At 30.7% G+C, this 14,954-nt stretch overlaps 3 protein-coding genes and 1 long non-coding RNA gene across 4 annotated transcripts; 1 reads left to right on the top strand and 3 right to left on the bottom strand.

Annotated features, from left to right (window-relative positions):
* Positions 1–598: 598 nt before the first annotated feature.
* LOC105621789 (syntaxin-18) lies at positions 599–1,564 on the bottom strand. Its single transcript, XM_012203240.1, has one exon. It carries the CDS (start codon positions 1,562–1,564, stop codon positions 599–601), a length of 966 nt encoding a protein of 321 aa, XP_012058630.1.
* Positions 1,565–5,701: 4,137 nt separating this feature from the next.
* On the bottom strand, positions 5,702–7,909 carry LOC105621838. The gene is made up of 3 exons (XM_012203278.1): positions 7,567–7,909; positions 6,407–6,667; positions 5,702–5,877 (listed from the first exon to the last, which is right to left on the bottom strand). The coding sequence occupies exons 1-3, from the start codon at positions 7,901–7,903 to the stop codon at positions 5,702–5,704; spliced, it is 774 nt and encodes a 257-aa protein (XP_012058668.1). The 5' UTR covers positions 7,904–7,909.
* Positions 7,910–8,533: 624 nt separating this feature from the next.
* Positions 8,534–9,520, bottom strand: LOC105621788. The gene is made up of 3 exons (XR_001046505.1): positions 9,390–9,520; positions 8,779–8,866; positions 8,534–8,697 (listed from the first exon to the last, which is right to left on the bottom strand). It is a non-coding gene; the product is annotated as an uncharacterized LOC105621788 (long non-coding RNA).
* A 1,482-nt stretch (positions 9,521–11,002) lies between these two features.
* Positions 11,003–13,628, top strand: LOC105621787 (cell division control protein 6 homolog). Its single transcript, XM_012203239.1, has 4 exons — positions 11,003–11,279; positions 11,859–12,821; positions 12,995–13,206; positions 13,395–13,628. The coding sequence occupies exons 1-4, from the start codon at positions 11,003–11,005 to the stop codon at positions 13,626–13,628; spliced, it is 1,686 nt and encodes a 561-aa protein (XP_012058629.1).
* Positions 13,629–14,954: the final 1,326 nt, after the last annotated feature.

Below are 14,954 nucleotides of genomic sequence, written 5' to 3'. Positions count from 1 at the left end.
AAAACTACAAATGACTTAATATTTAAATCAAGTGATTACAAGAAAGATGTTGAAATTTTAAAGAACAGAGAACAATTTTAGAAAATAGAGTGATAAATAAATTTCCTCCTCTAATATTATTTATATAAGCAATTGAAAGATGTTCTTCTAAAGTAGTATGACATTTCATTACTAACTGTTCAATCATTGTATGACTCTATTCCAACAAAGATATAAGATGTGCATCAAAGGCAAATGGTGGGCCAACCTTTTATTCATAAAAATAATATAAAATAAGTCGTATATTTCCTAGGTATTCATATTATTTTGTTTATTCCCTGCATATAGTAAGTTATAGCTATTATGTACAATAATGTCCGGGGATAAAATATAGCAACATATTTTTTGGCAAACGTTTCTGTCTTTCTCTTTCTTTCTATCAACTTTTTAACGTCTCTTCTTTCATTTTTACGAAAGTAACAATTGATACGATCCGTAAAATTCAATAATTTAATAACAGAAATACGTTTTACGGATTATATCAAACATCTCTTGTAAATGTACATCGCCTTTCCTCACTCCCGTATCTTAAGAGCAATTCGAAGAGATCCATCAACACTTATGGATTGTACCAATCGAGGAACAACAACGAGAACGATATCACTAGAAGGAAAAAGAGGATCCACACCCTGAGGCCAGCATTCCGCTGAATCGCTTGGCGAATCTGCTCGTTTGCCTCCTTCACGTTCTCCGTCGATCCGACCACCGTTGTCATCAGCTTATCCAGGTCTTTGTCTTGATCCAGAACCTTCTCCGTGAAGATCTCCTGAAGCTCAGCGATATGCACTACCTTGCTCTCGATCTGCTTCACCTCCTCCGTCATGGTGTTGAGCTCGCTGTACAACTGCTCATTCTCCGACTCAAACATCTGGATATCTTCCGCCGACAATTCCTCCTCGTACGTCATCGTGTTGACGTCGTCATTGATCTCCTGGATCTTCATCGGGCTAGATTCGTTCGAGCCGTTTTTGGTATCATTATCGTCCGCGGAATCGACTGCGTTCAGAGTCGATTTTTTCGTCACCGTCGCCGATGGTTGGTCTGCTTGCAGCCTGGAAATCCTTCGCATCTCCATGGCCTTCTTCACACGCATCGCCTTCTGCTCCGAGTATATCTTACAGACATTCTTCAGGTAGTCCTCTATAAGCAGCAGCATGATCTCGCGATGCTCGATGTTCTGCTGGGTGATCTCCGTCGACGCAGCGATCTCTCGCTTCAAGTCTTTGACCAGCTGCGAACAGGTGCTCATTATCCGCTGTGCACCCAGATCAATCTCGTCGCGCTCCGCATCCGTCATGTGCGGTGCCGCGGACAGATAGTTGGAGAAGTTCAGATAGGCTTTGCGATTCTCCAGCAGGAACTCGCGCAGTTTAGAGATCTGCATGACCACTGCGTGTGCTTTCACACAGAAGGTGCTCTTGCTCCTGACTCTTCGCGGTTGGCTCTCTGCTGCCGGTGTACCGAGATCCTTATTTCGCAGATTCACCGCCTTCACGCTAGCCTTGAACAACGAACTCACGTCCATCTCTATGACTTCCTCGGTCTCTCAGAAGGTGATTCGTCGATGCTCCCGTCAAACTTCTTCCGGCATGAATAGCAACAGTCTGTAAACAATCAGTATTTGAGATGTTGATAACAAAAGTTACTTCTATTGAAATTGTCACGTTAATAGGAAAGTGACACTTTCTTGTTTCATAATTAGCAATCCTATTGAAAAAAAAATCACGTCACACAGTTGCATGATGAAATCATATAATTACAACATGTAAATCATGTAACGGATTGTTCCAAATCAGTGAATATAATTTTTAAATTACATATTTTAAAAAGTCACATGATGATATGTTCTTTTTTCTTCTATTTCTATCATTCAATTTTTTAAAATTCGATAACTATAAAATCACACGATGGAAAATTATTTCTAATATCATGTAATTTTCAAATTACATTATATAAAAAATTATATATTGATTTGGAACAATTACGTAAATTACATGTTTTAAAAAACAAGTTAAAAGAAAAAGGGCTACGAAAAGGGCTAGAAAGTTTACCTATAAAATTGATATAAAAGTAAAAAAAATGTCTTAATAAATTAATTATGAAATTTAATAGCCGGCTAACACAACAAACGTTTCGATCACGATCGGATCATTATCAATATTTACAAAAACATGTTTAAACGGTAAAAAAACATAACATAAAGTCGATCGAAAATTGAAAATATACTTCGCATTGAATAATTATATAATTGTTGGATCAATAAATTAAGAAGGGTTTTCGTCTTGTTAGTTAAACTGAACAGTAACATACATAAAATACATACATTAGAATTTGTCAAAAAAAACGTATACTATGGACAGTCGATGGCAAATGAAATTATATTTCGTAATGTCAAAATCACATCTAACTGGTATCAATAATTAAAAAATCTTCATCTTGTTAGTAAAATTATACAGTAAAAGAATGTTGGTGTATGATTATATTGGTGTCCAGAACGAAATATAATGCATTACAGCTATAATAAATATAATAATGTAAGATTATAAGAATGACAGAAAAATATAATCTGATGAGACAATATAACAAGACAGTCTGTAGCAAACAAGAATGGATTAAAATGGATTGAAATTTTTTTCTATCCGAATGTGTTTTAAATAGCGAATATTTTTTTTTGGATTTAATTGGGTTCAATTGGATGCAATGGGATTGAAAAACATTTCCTATTCAAAATTTTGCATTGAACAGTATCACAATGCACAGAAAAAGTCAATATTATTTTTAGATTTTTTAGATAGAAAAGCATAGAGATATGCTCTATGCAATTCCTATAAATGAATAAAAATGAATAAAAATTCAGGATTGCATTTTAACATTCGTGAATCAATATTTCTGAAAATCTGAACCCATTTCAATTCATCTGAATTCATTTCAATCTATTCTCGTTTGCTGAGAAGTTCAGTCCAAAAAAAATAAATAATATGAAAATAGACAATGCAATGAAAGAAAGATCGATGTCTCTTATCTTCGACGTTGTTAGACAAATTAAATTTAAAATGATTTTCAGAAAAGGAAAGTAAAGTTAATGTTGGAAAATAGTGGGAAGTGAGATTAAAGAGGAGGGGGGGGGATGTATAAAGAGGAAAAAAAGATAATTATGAGGGAGAAAAGGATTATGATATGATCTGTGAGTAGGATTCTGGTAATGTTTTTACATGTTTTAATTACATGATTTCATCATGTAACATTATGATTTTTTTCAGTAGGGAATCTTTCAGTAGACGATTTAAAAAATTCTTTCTGAATCTTTGCATAACTTCACTTTTTTTTACATTTTTTTGATATGTTATATATAATTATAATTAACTTTTCTTGATATAAGCTGAAGTAATAAATTATCTTTTTCTACTTTCAATTATACTCTTTAAAACTGTGTCATGAGTTTTTAAAATTCCAATACTACAACTTTATATAGGATTATTTGAATTTCATTTCTGATCAAAGTTATGGCTTTTTCATATAAACTATATGTTGACAAATATATTGTTCAAAAATATATTGTTCAAAAATAATAATTATTCAAGGAGCATAAAAGTCAACGTAAGATATTAATGTGCAATAGTCTACTTATTCTTAGTATATAATATAACCCAGACAACAAAAAGTCTGCAATCTTCTAGCAGACTGTCAGCAGGTTCTAGCAGAAAATGACGGCAGTCTACTCATTCATCAACTGCGTCTGCATAAAGCTTGTGTTCTGTTAACATAGCCTGTTGACATAATATAAAGGTAAATTGTTGGCAGAAACTGAGCAGATCTTGCCGACATTATCCGACGCTAGATTGTCAGCAAAAACGATGCAGATCCTGTTCTGACATGTCAAATGTAGCAGAAATGTCTGCTGGATTTCTATCAACAATCTGCTATCAAATTGTGTCAAAGCAGAATCATTTCTGCTGACATTCTAGAGCTAGGTGATGTCAATAGGATCTGCTTGGTTTCTGTAGACAATATACTATCAGATTATACACACAAATCTGCTCTGTTTCTTTCTTCAGTCTGTCATTTACTTCTGCTTGTAGATTCTTAATTTTTTCTAGCAGTCTATCAACAATATTATGTACATTTAATTTTGTTATTTTGTTGGCATAGTATATAGCAGACATTTAAAAAATCTGCTTTCTACAGACTTGGCTAATCTGGAATAAGGATAACTTCCAAACATTTCGACCTCGGATTAGGTCATCTTCATCAAAATAATATCAGAATAAAAATTATAATATCTATCTTTAATATCTATCTTTAGCCTTATATTATTTAATGCTACATAAATTTTACATTAATATTAAATTTAAAAATTAATTAAATTTTACATTAATACATTTGTATGATGTTCTTGTAGTCTTATTTTTCAATATAGAGATTCAGATAGAAAATGTATTGTTTTTCCACAAAAATACATTAGTCTTAGAATCGATTTCCTTTCATTGCCTCAAAATGGTAATTTTTTAAATTGTGTCACTTTTCTATTAATACAGTGAAATGTCTAAGATAAAATTAAAGCGTTAAAACTGAAATTTTTTTCATGACTCACCGTACTCTTTCCCTGTCAGCAACTCATTTATTATGTTTATTATATTTATGTGCCGATTATATCAAATATTGTGACGATCGTGATATCATTTGTAATTATATAGCACGGTGATGTGCCCACGTTGTTTCCTTTCAAAATAAATTAATAAAATAATAAACGGATATAATCGTCAGTTTTGTAAACACCTGTTTATGCTGGACACGCATGGAGTCGTTAAGAGCAATTTGGAGCAATTTGCGGTGAGGTTAGGTGCAGGTAAACGTGCTCTATGTTGCTCTAGATGTGCGAAAAACAATGCAACTTTGAGACTTTAAGCAAGATAAAAAAATGCATGCTTCTTCCTTTCGAAACTTGTAAAAGAAAAGATAATCTCTTTCTTTTGCATTTTTAGAAATAAGAAATTTTTTTAGAATTTTTTATATATGTAAATTTTGAAAGATACTAAAGTTTTTAAGAGTTCTCATTTTATAATTTTTAAAAATATCTTAAATTTTTTTAGATTTTGTAAGATTTCATTAGAATTTTAGAATGCGAAATCTTAGAATATTTTAGAATTTACATATATATATATATATATATTACACACACACATATATATATATATATATAAATATAAAGAATTCTTGTATAAGAAATCTGAAAAAATAAAAAATTTGAAAAATTATATTAAAAATTCAAAGAAAAATGTTTTTATATCATCACTCTGATAAATATTTTTCTCAGAATTTTCAATATAATTTTTCTGAATTTTTATGTAAATTTCAGTAAAAATTCTATAAATTTCTGTAAAGATAATATTTTACAGAATTTTTGAATAGTTTTTAACTTTTTAGGAAATTTTTCAGATTTTTTGTTCCATATTACTATATACAATTATGAAAGGAAAATTATGCTTTTTTTTTGCGATAATCTTGATGCTATACGTAAAACTTAACAATATTATGATATAAATGCTATAATTATGAGAGTGAGCATACTAGTGAAATACATAACAATATCTTCATTATTAATTGTATCATTTTTTTATTAGACTAGTTTAGAAGTTTTACATTAAAGTATACGCAATGCAAATCATTGAACATTATCGGCTGGTTGGAGATCAGCTAAGAAGGCATTATACTGATCCATAATGCTCGATTCTCTAGATGTATTAGTTTTATCATCATATTGCGAACCGACAGTCCATAAAGTCTCCAAGTCGAAATGTTCTCTAGCAGAACCAGATAAAATATGCAGAGCGATATTTCCTGCAATACAAATAACGCACAATTTTATAAATTCTAATAAATACGAATCTAATACATACGAAAAAAACTCTAATAAATACGAAATTATTTTATAGTTATTAATGTTATTTATGTACTTCAATTATTTATAATAAATAGTAAGCTTGTGGAGAGTTTATAATATTTAACATATAGTGATCATATAGAATGATACGTAGACTGTCTTTAAATATTTTTCAACATTTTGATGAGAATCTAGAAACAAGATAAAAATAATTATATTATATATTGTGTAAATATATAATATAATGATTTTTTACATTTTTTATTCTAATTCTAGATTATCTTATTTTTACATTTCTAAAACAAATGTTGAAAAATGATTAAAGATATTTGTGTAAATTTATACAAATACTATATAATTATATACTTGTGTATAATTATATAATATATATAATTTTATTATTCATTGACTAGCTTTTGGCAACCATTACATAAGAATTGTAACCTATTAAAACATAAAATATAATTTTCTAATTCAAAGAATTACCTAAATCCAAGGCCATCCAATCCTTTGATTTCTCCCCCTCGATTTTAGGTATCAACTCGTTTTGATATCTTTTCAGTTTGTAAACCTTGCGTATAAAAGTGGCCAAAGCGTTTATGTGCTTTTGTGAATTTCCAGTCACAACAACAATGTAATCCACGTAAGCATACTCCTTGGGAACGGAAGCGACAAAGATATTCTTGGCCTTATCTCTTTCTAATAACTCAATAAGTTGATCGATGTCGAATACTCCAGTAACACCATCTAATACACATATATACAATTTGATTGTTACTCTACAGCCATCATTTAATTCCTTAATAATTTCATCATCTTTTATTAATTGAAAATAATATTTATTATATATTGTATAATATTCATACATCATATATTTTATTAATATAAATTATATATACTTAAGTACATTATTTCCTAAATATTTATTTTCCTAGAAATTTAACCAATATAATTATATTAAATTTGTAATAAAATTTAAACAATTTCATATCTTTGTTAAATAAAAATCAATTTGTTACATATAATAATTATATACTATACACTTTCTTAATATAAATTATCCTGATGAAAATTTTTCTCATAATTTTTATACAAATTGGAACATTTTTCAAAAATATTTGGAAATATTCGGAAAATTTACATCTTCTCTCAGAATTTTTCATGTAAGTGAATTCTGAAATATTCTGAAATTTTCATCCCATAATTTTTAAAAAGTATTTTTTAGATTTTATAACATTTCATCAGAAATTGTACTTACAAAAAAATCTTAAAAATCTTATGATATTTTATAATTAACATATATGAAAAATTCTGAGAAAAAAATGTAGATTTTCTAAGAAATGTTCCAATTCTTATAGAAAATGTGAGAAAGTTATAAAATTATAGAGAAGTTCTGAAAAATTATATGAAAAATTCTGAGAAAAATTTTTATCAGGATATACATTTAGATATATATAAAATTTCTTATATATATATATATATATATATATATATATATATCTTTCTTAAAAAATATTTTAAATATAATCATATTAAATTTATGTTCCATTTATCATTGTTATTATATTTACATCTTATCTATTATATTTACATTTTATTGTTATTGTATATACAGCCTCTCTAGTTAGTACGCCATTTCTACTCACGCTCCAGATTTATATCGGCGTAAGGATCATGAACTTTCTCCTCCTGCTTGTTCAAGTCCTCGAGGAGGATCTTTTGCTGCTCCTCGCTCACATCAAGAATAATGTCAGCGTCTTTATCGTGAAATACTTTGTATTTTATATTCATAGCACCAGTAAGGTTATAACCGGTGTTCGTGTCATCTTTTTTGTCCTCGTAGTCGTCGTTTCCCATGTCACTCGAGAACCTCCTCGTCAGTTTTAACCATGAATACGTTAACGATCGTGATGTATGACTTCCAGGAGCTTTACGGAACAATTGTCGTACACTTAACAGATTCCTCAGGATGCACGAACGCATGTCGATTTCGAAAACTTAGGTTAGGGTTAAGTCGCGGCATCGTCGACAGCCGAGATAGTTATATTACTGAGGATATTAGATAATTTTATAATTTATGATTATCGTCCCAAAATTATAATTTATATTTAATGCAATAATTAATTAAGATCTAGCTTGATTGTTAAAGGCCTTTATTCCTTGTTAGTTGTGTAATAATTACAAATAATTACAATAGATAACATGTCCTATTATTAAGTTTTTGGAAAAATATTTGTAGCTTATATATATATATATATATATATATCTTATCGAGTTCATATTTTATCAAGATAAAGAGATAAATTTTGTATTATATAGATATTGTATATATTTATAGACAAATTTTTTCAATATTTTTTAACAATTTATGCGAGCAAGAGTAATCTGCAGACAGATGAAATACAAGTATAAAATAGTCAATTTTGTATCAAGAATTTTACAAACTCGCATGAGCAGGTCATTTGTTCCAAGAAGTTTAGTTTTTAGCTTAACTTTTTGCATAGTTATGTTTTCTTTTTTTCTCTTAATGTAAAAAGAACAAAAATAGAGCTAAGATTACTTATAAAGGAGAAACGGAAATGTATTGGAATGAAACAGAAACCTTCAACTAAATTCTGTCTTGAGTAGTTGATGTATTTAACCAGACAAGATTTACAAGTACAAAATTCTCTCAATGCGAAAAACGTGTCCATTGAAGATTCGTCTCCCAGAGATTTTTAATCAATTAGGAGCGTACGTCGAATGGTGAAACGTCGCAGGTCTGTTCTCCTCCACAGCTGAAATATTACGTAGCAAATAAGAAGTGGTAGAAAAATAGCACGACTACAATTCATCAAATATGTAAAATGTACACCTACAGAGACTATGGAAAGGAACTGTTTATTTAGACCTCGCACGCATCTTCCTCCTCTTACGCTTTAGCCTCCGCATCCTCTTCTTACGCCACTGTAAAATAAATACATTAACACATTGTTATCTTTTTCTTAAGTTTACAGTCTGCAATTCACATATAGTATATTTCAACAATATTGCAGTAGTGTAGCAAATGTTAGAAATTCTGAGACATTTGGTTTATGTTTTCAATTTCCTGCTAATTGTTAATTTTTTTCTTCTTTTTTCTTCAATGAGAATGAACGGAAGAATGAACAATGTAAGAATTTTAGATGAAAAACCGACTTATGAATCGAAACGCATCGCGTCGATTTTTTAGGAAATGGAAGTTGAGGTTATGTACAATAAAACAAGCCAAGGACGTAAAAAAACGCAAAATGCTGCTAAAAATTACGAACTTGAGTTAATTATCAAAATTGTTATTACAATACGAAAACATTCGCAGCGTTGGCATCATATCAACAAAATCGATATGCCCAAGCAAAGGAGGCGATGTCTCGTGAATTTTGTGCGGTGAAATAATTGCATATGCTCAAAGAGAGGCGATAATTATCAACGAGAATCGATAATAGCTTACCTTAGCTCTCATCTCCTCCTTTACACGACTCTAGATGAGTTCGGAATAGCTGGATTACTTCGGATTTCGGGTCAACCAGATCCAAAAGTTTCTCGAGGTAAAATGAACGACGCAGAACATTGAATATTGAGGCACGGAGAGACGGAGGATGAAAATGCGCATGCGCATGCGCATGACGGCGATACGTCATTTGACGCGCTCGTGTCCGGAAGCCAATAAGGACAACGCGCTTTATAGGGACTTCTCTCAGGTCTGGCGCTCAAGTCTCTAAGAAAAGAGCCTCTCTCATTGGTCGTGCAAAATATTCGCGTAACGAACTATAGCATTTAAATCATTCAAAATAATATTTAAATCATTTAAATCATTCTAAAGCATTTGAATTACTTGATGTTTTGCACCGAGGATCTATACAATGTAGAATAAGTTTTATTATTTGCATTTTCGTGTATTTTTACTGTTAATATAATTTATTTACACTTCTTCTGGACATCACTTCAAGTTATATTCGTCAAATTCTAGAATGTATTTTATATGTGTGCGATGTAAAATATGGAGCAGAAAAATGTCGAAAAACATGATTAGCTCTATGAATAGAAACAAGAAAAAAGCTTGATGAAAATCGGTAAGTTAGAAAATGATAATTTAATGATAATTTGTGATTGTTATTCATATCCTTTGCTTTAATTAATTAGAAACACAAATTATTTTCCCATATAACTTAAATTATACAAAGAATGTTTTGTGATTCAAAATTCATACTTTTTAAATTTTTTTTTATGTGGATTATAATAAATTATCGACATCAAAAAATTTTTAAATTAAAATGAACGGAACTTGAGTGACTATTTTCCTCAGAATAAATTTTGCATATAAAAATACACAAATTTACAAAAGGAAAATCGAAGGAGAGAATATCGTAATGAAATTGTCGTTTTATTTTATATTTTCTCTTGTGCTCCCCACTTTCATGTTCCGCCGTTCGGAACGATCGTTTCGAGTAGTTCCGAGCCGAGCCACAGGCGGCGTGTTTCGTGTTCCGCATTCCGCACCTGTTTTCCCGCCCGTTTAAAGCCCATCCCGCCAAAACTGCAATCACAGCTGAGGTGCGCGGGATGTGTTCGTCCCTCGGTAAATGACGTGTTTCGTCGTGAATTTGGCGGACAATCGCTCGTTAACGTGTTAATCGCTGACGTCGGCAAATCCTCCAACAATTCGTTAATGAATATTTCGGAAACTTTCGATAACTTCAAGTAGCAGTGACTCACGCGACCAAGTCGAAATCATTGCTCTCGAGATTCACGAGGACGTCATCACGGAAAGCAGAAAATCTCAAGAGGGTGCGTATTAAATCTCATTAAATCTCCGATCTATACCGTTTACAGATTGTCTGTGGAGTTGACTAAAAATTCAATTCAAAAAATAATGAAAACAATATTTAACTTTATTACAAAAATTATTGTATATATCTACAACAAAGTCCACATGTAATTGTACTGTAAATCTTTTTAGAGTCGGAAACATTCATCACAAAAAAAGAAGGGTTTATCGACTTTGCATTGCATCCTTTTCTGTATTTGGTGACAGTTTTCATTAAAAAATTATTGGTGAAAACAATGTCGGGCAAGCAGACTATCATTTCTTTTCCCATACGGAAGAAATCTAATTTTTATGGTCGCAAGGAAGAAGTCAAGGAGGATTTCACGAACGCGACGGCAAAGGACACGCCGTCAAGGTATGTCCCAACCATTAAGAAGATTGTCACTTTGACCAGCAGCGAGTCTGAGTCTGATTCTGATATTGAAAATACAAAGGAGAGGCACAAGATAACGAGGGAAAGAAGGATCGAGAATACAGGTCATACGCCAAGGCGACGAAAGTGTGACTTGAATGGTAAATTTATACAGGAGACATTATTTCTTATTTTATTTAACCTTCTAAAGCTGATGCCAAAGGCTGTTTTATTTTAAGAGACACAAATGTCATTCCATCTTCTTAACATTTAAAGAATAATAAAGACAGAATGATACTTGTGTTGCTGTGTGTCTTCTAAAAGGAAAGTTAAAGTTACTAAGATTGTTCTGTTTAACTTTTTGAGTCATCTTTCTTCTTTTTTTTCCATATTGCAAACAGATAAAAAACACTGGGTTTGTGAGATCTATTTAATATATGTTGATTAATAATAATTTTGCTTACAGAATTGTGTAAAAATGACGTCTGAATTGTTTTCACTCATAAGATTCTTTATTATCGAAGTAATAATTGCAAAGTAGGTTTAATATGTTCACATCAGCTCTGGATTAAAAGTAATAATAATAAAATTATTTTGTAGGCAGACTGTTTCACAATTGTGCCTTTTTCGCGACTTATGTTAATTATGCAATATAATTTCGCTTTACACAGTAATTATATTGTGGACATTTATATTTTGCATAAATTTGTTGTCAAATTATGAATTATGTTTTATTTCAGAACAACACACTCCTAGTCCACCAAAGCAGAGAAAGGAGAAATTAGAATCTTCCTTGACGCCATCCACTCTTTTCAATAGATTAATTCTGTCCCCTAAGAAAGAAGGCAGATTAGCTCCCAAGCAATTATTTGACTCTTGTCTCTCCGAAGAAGAGGACGAATTAATTTCTAAGCCAATAGGATTCAACAAATATCAGAACGCGCGTAAATCATTGCACGGTTCCATAACGGATAATTTACCCGGTAGAGAAGAGGAATTAACTAAGTTGCAGAAATATCTTCTTGAACATTTGGATCAAAAAACTTCGGGCTCTCTCTATATTTCTGGCCCTCCGGGCACTGGTAAAACCGCGTGTCTGTTCAAGATCATGCAACAGTCGGATATAAAATCGAAATTCAAGATGGTCTACATCAATTGTACCAGCATGAAGTCCGCGACTGCCATTTATGCTAAGATAATTCAGGAACTGTTCATATCCGACATGACAAAGTCGGGAAAGAATAGCAAAGCTATTATAGAAAAATATTTAGTGTCTAAACACAAGACGCTGCTCTTGGTGCTGGACGAGATAGATCAGTTGGAGAGCAAAAAACAGTCTGTGCTGTATTCTATATTCGAGTGGCCTTCCAAACCGAATTCCAAGCTGATTCTCATCGGGATTGCCAACTCTCTGGATCTGACTGACAGAATATTACCCAGACTGCAGGCCAGATGCGAATTGAAGCCGATGTTGATGCACTTTGCCCCATACTCCAAGCAACAGATATTTGACATAATATCCACGAGATTGAATGAGGCGAACGCGATCAACGTTTTTACTCCGCCTGCGATACAATTTCTCGCGAGTAAGGTAGCTGCGATTTCTGGGGATATTAGGAAAGCCTTGGATATCAGCAGGAGAGTGATCGAAATGGCTTCATCGCATCAAGTGGCGCATGTGCTGCGTCCGACGAATGATAACGGTAATTAATATTTAAGTGACACAATATTAGGACAACGTTATATCAATAAAAAATAATATTAATGAAAATTATAATTGATGATAATATTAATGAAAATGGATAATTGATAAGTAATATAAATAAAGAATAATGGACAATGTTGTAGAAAATTTAATATTCTATTTTTAATCTAGATACAAATATAGAGCCCTCAAAGAAGGAAACTGAGACAGGTGAAAAGCCCGTTGACTTGAAGGAAGTGGTAACAGTTCTGAATGGAGTCTATGGAGGCATACAGAATCTCAGTAACGAACAGGATACATTTCCTCTTCAACAAAAATTGTTAATTTGCTCTCTATTACTTATCCTTAATAAAGGAAAGAATAAGGATATCACTGTCGGAAAAGTAAGCTCATTAAAGTCACACATTATACATCATCATAATTAAATATTTAAATATAAAATTATAATAATAATTATATTCAAATGTAAAATTAATAATTAATTTGGTTTATCAAATTTCATTTAAATTTATAGTTGTATAAACAAATTATACTGTGTTATTTTTTCAAACGAATGTTTTATTCCTTACAGTTGTATGAGGTATATAGAAACGTTTGCAAGAAGCGTAACATATCCGCTGTCGACACTTCCGATTTTGTAAACATGTGTTCATTGATAGAGACCAGGGGTATTTTGCGAATTGTTGGCAAGAAGGAGGCACGTTTGTGCAAAGTGAACCTGCAATGGGATCAAGAGGAGTTAGATGCAGCCTTACAGGATAAGCAGATGATGGCTGATATAATTAACGATGCAAATTGTTTGTAGAATAATTAGGGAAATTTAATGTTATACCGTTTTGTTGCACCTAATTTATTTTATAGATCCTTTTATATTTTGTATATATACTTTAACGTATTTGGGGTTGTTACCAATTGACTTTTACATTGTCATCAAAGTATCATTTTTCTATACATCATTTTTTTAAGAGACAAATTTTAACGTTAGCATTAATATTAATTTGGACATTGTTATTATATCACATGAGACTGATTGTATTTTACATACTGTGCATTTTATACAGTGTTGAATCTTAAAATTTATACAGAATGTACATGAGACGTTTGCTAAAGTAAAATGAAAGATATATTTTTGATAATTGCAAATATAACGTTTAAATATAAGCATATTTATGTGTATATTAAATAAATTAAAGTCTAGTTCTTTTGCCAGCGTTTTTCCATTATTTTTATATTTGATACAACGTATATGAATAGTAAAAAGATAAAAAAAAGATATTACATTGACAATTAATTCTATGTTTTAGATTTTAGATGCATTTCTAAAGTAAGATGATCAATTCTTTAAGAAGGAAAAGAGGAACAATAAAAAAATCAATATTGTAATTGAATTTTAATAGATAAATATTTTTTAATAATTAATGAAACACATGAACATTAATTATATTATTATATTTGTAAATAACTCTTAATGTGTAACATCACATGAGGTTACAATAAAAATTCAAGTTACAAGATAATATTTTTTTAATTTGTACTTTTTTACTGATGAATGTATGTATCTTATGAGTAATGTTGTTCAAAACTTTCAATCCGTATCACATCCGTCCATGTTTTTTAAATAGAACTTGAAGCAATATTCCTCCAATTTCTAAAGAACAGATGTCATACATATAAATAAATAAAAAAACATTTAATGATATATTTCTTACAGCTAATGAATGGCTAGAAGCCAAATTATATTAGATGCGGAACAGTTTTAAAGTAGAATACACACTTGGTTGTGAAAGATTTGGGGTTTGATTCCAAATCATTATTTTGCGTATAATGCAAGTAATTGTAAAGGGGAAAAATATTTTATATTCTCTCTGGAACAGAAACAAAATTTAAAAACAAATCCCAATTACCTTAATACATTAATATAATAAATCCTGTAGTATTTTTGTTTTACAAGGAAACACGTTTTACAAAAAAAAACAAAGAAAAAAGTTGTAAATAAAAATTGAATAATTTTAAGAGCGCTAATTAATGAATATAATGTACGATAGCGCATATATAAAAAAAATGCTTTTTCCTTTCGTCTACAAAACAAACATAAAATTAAAATGGAACATTTACTAAATTATATTTAATT

The sequence above is a fragment of the Atta cephalotes genome (assembly GCF_000143395.1).
Source record: "Atta cephalotes unplaced genomic scaffold scaffold00037, whole genome shotgun sequence".
Classification (NCBI taxonomy): Eukaryota; Metazoa; Arthropoda; class Insecta; order Hymenoptera; family Formicidae; genus Atta; species Atta cephalotes.
The sequence above is the reverse complement of the archived record's forward strand: the minus strand, read 5'-3'. Positions and strand labels throughout refer to the sequence as shown.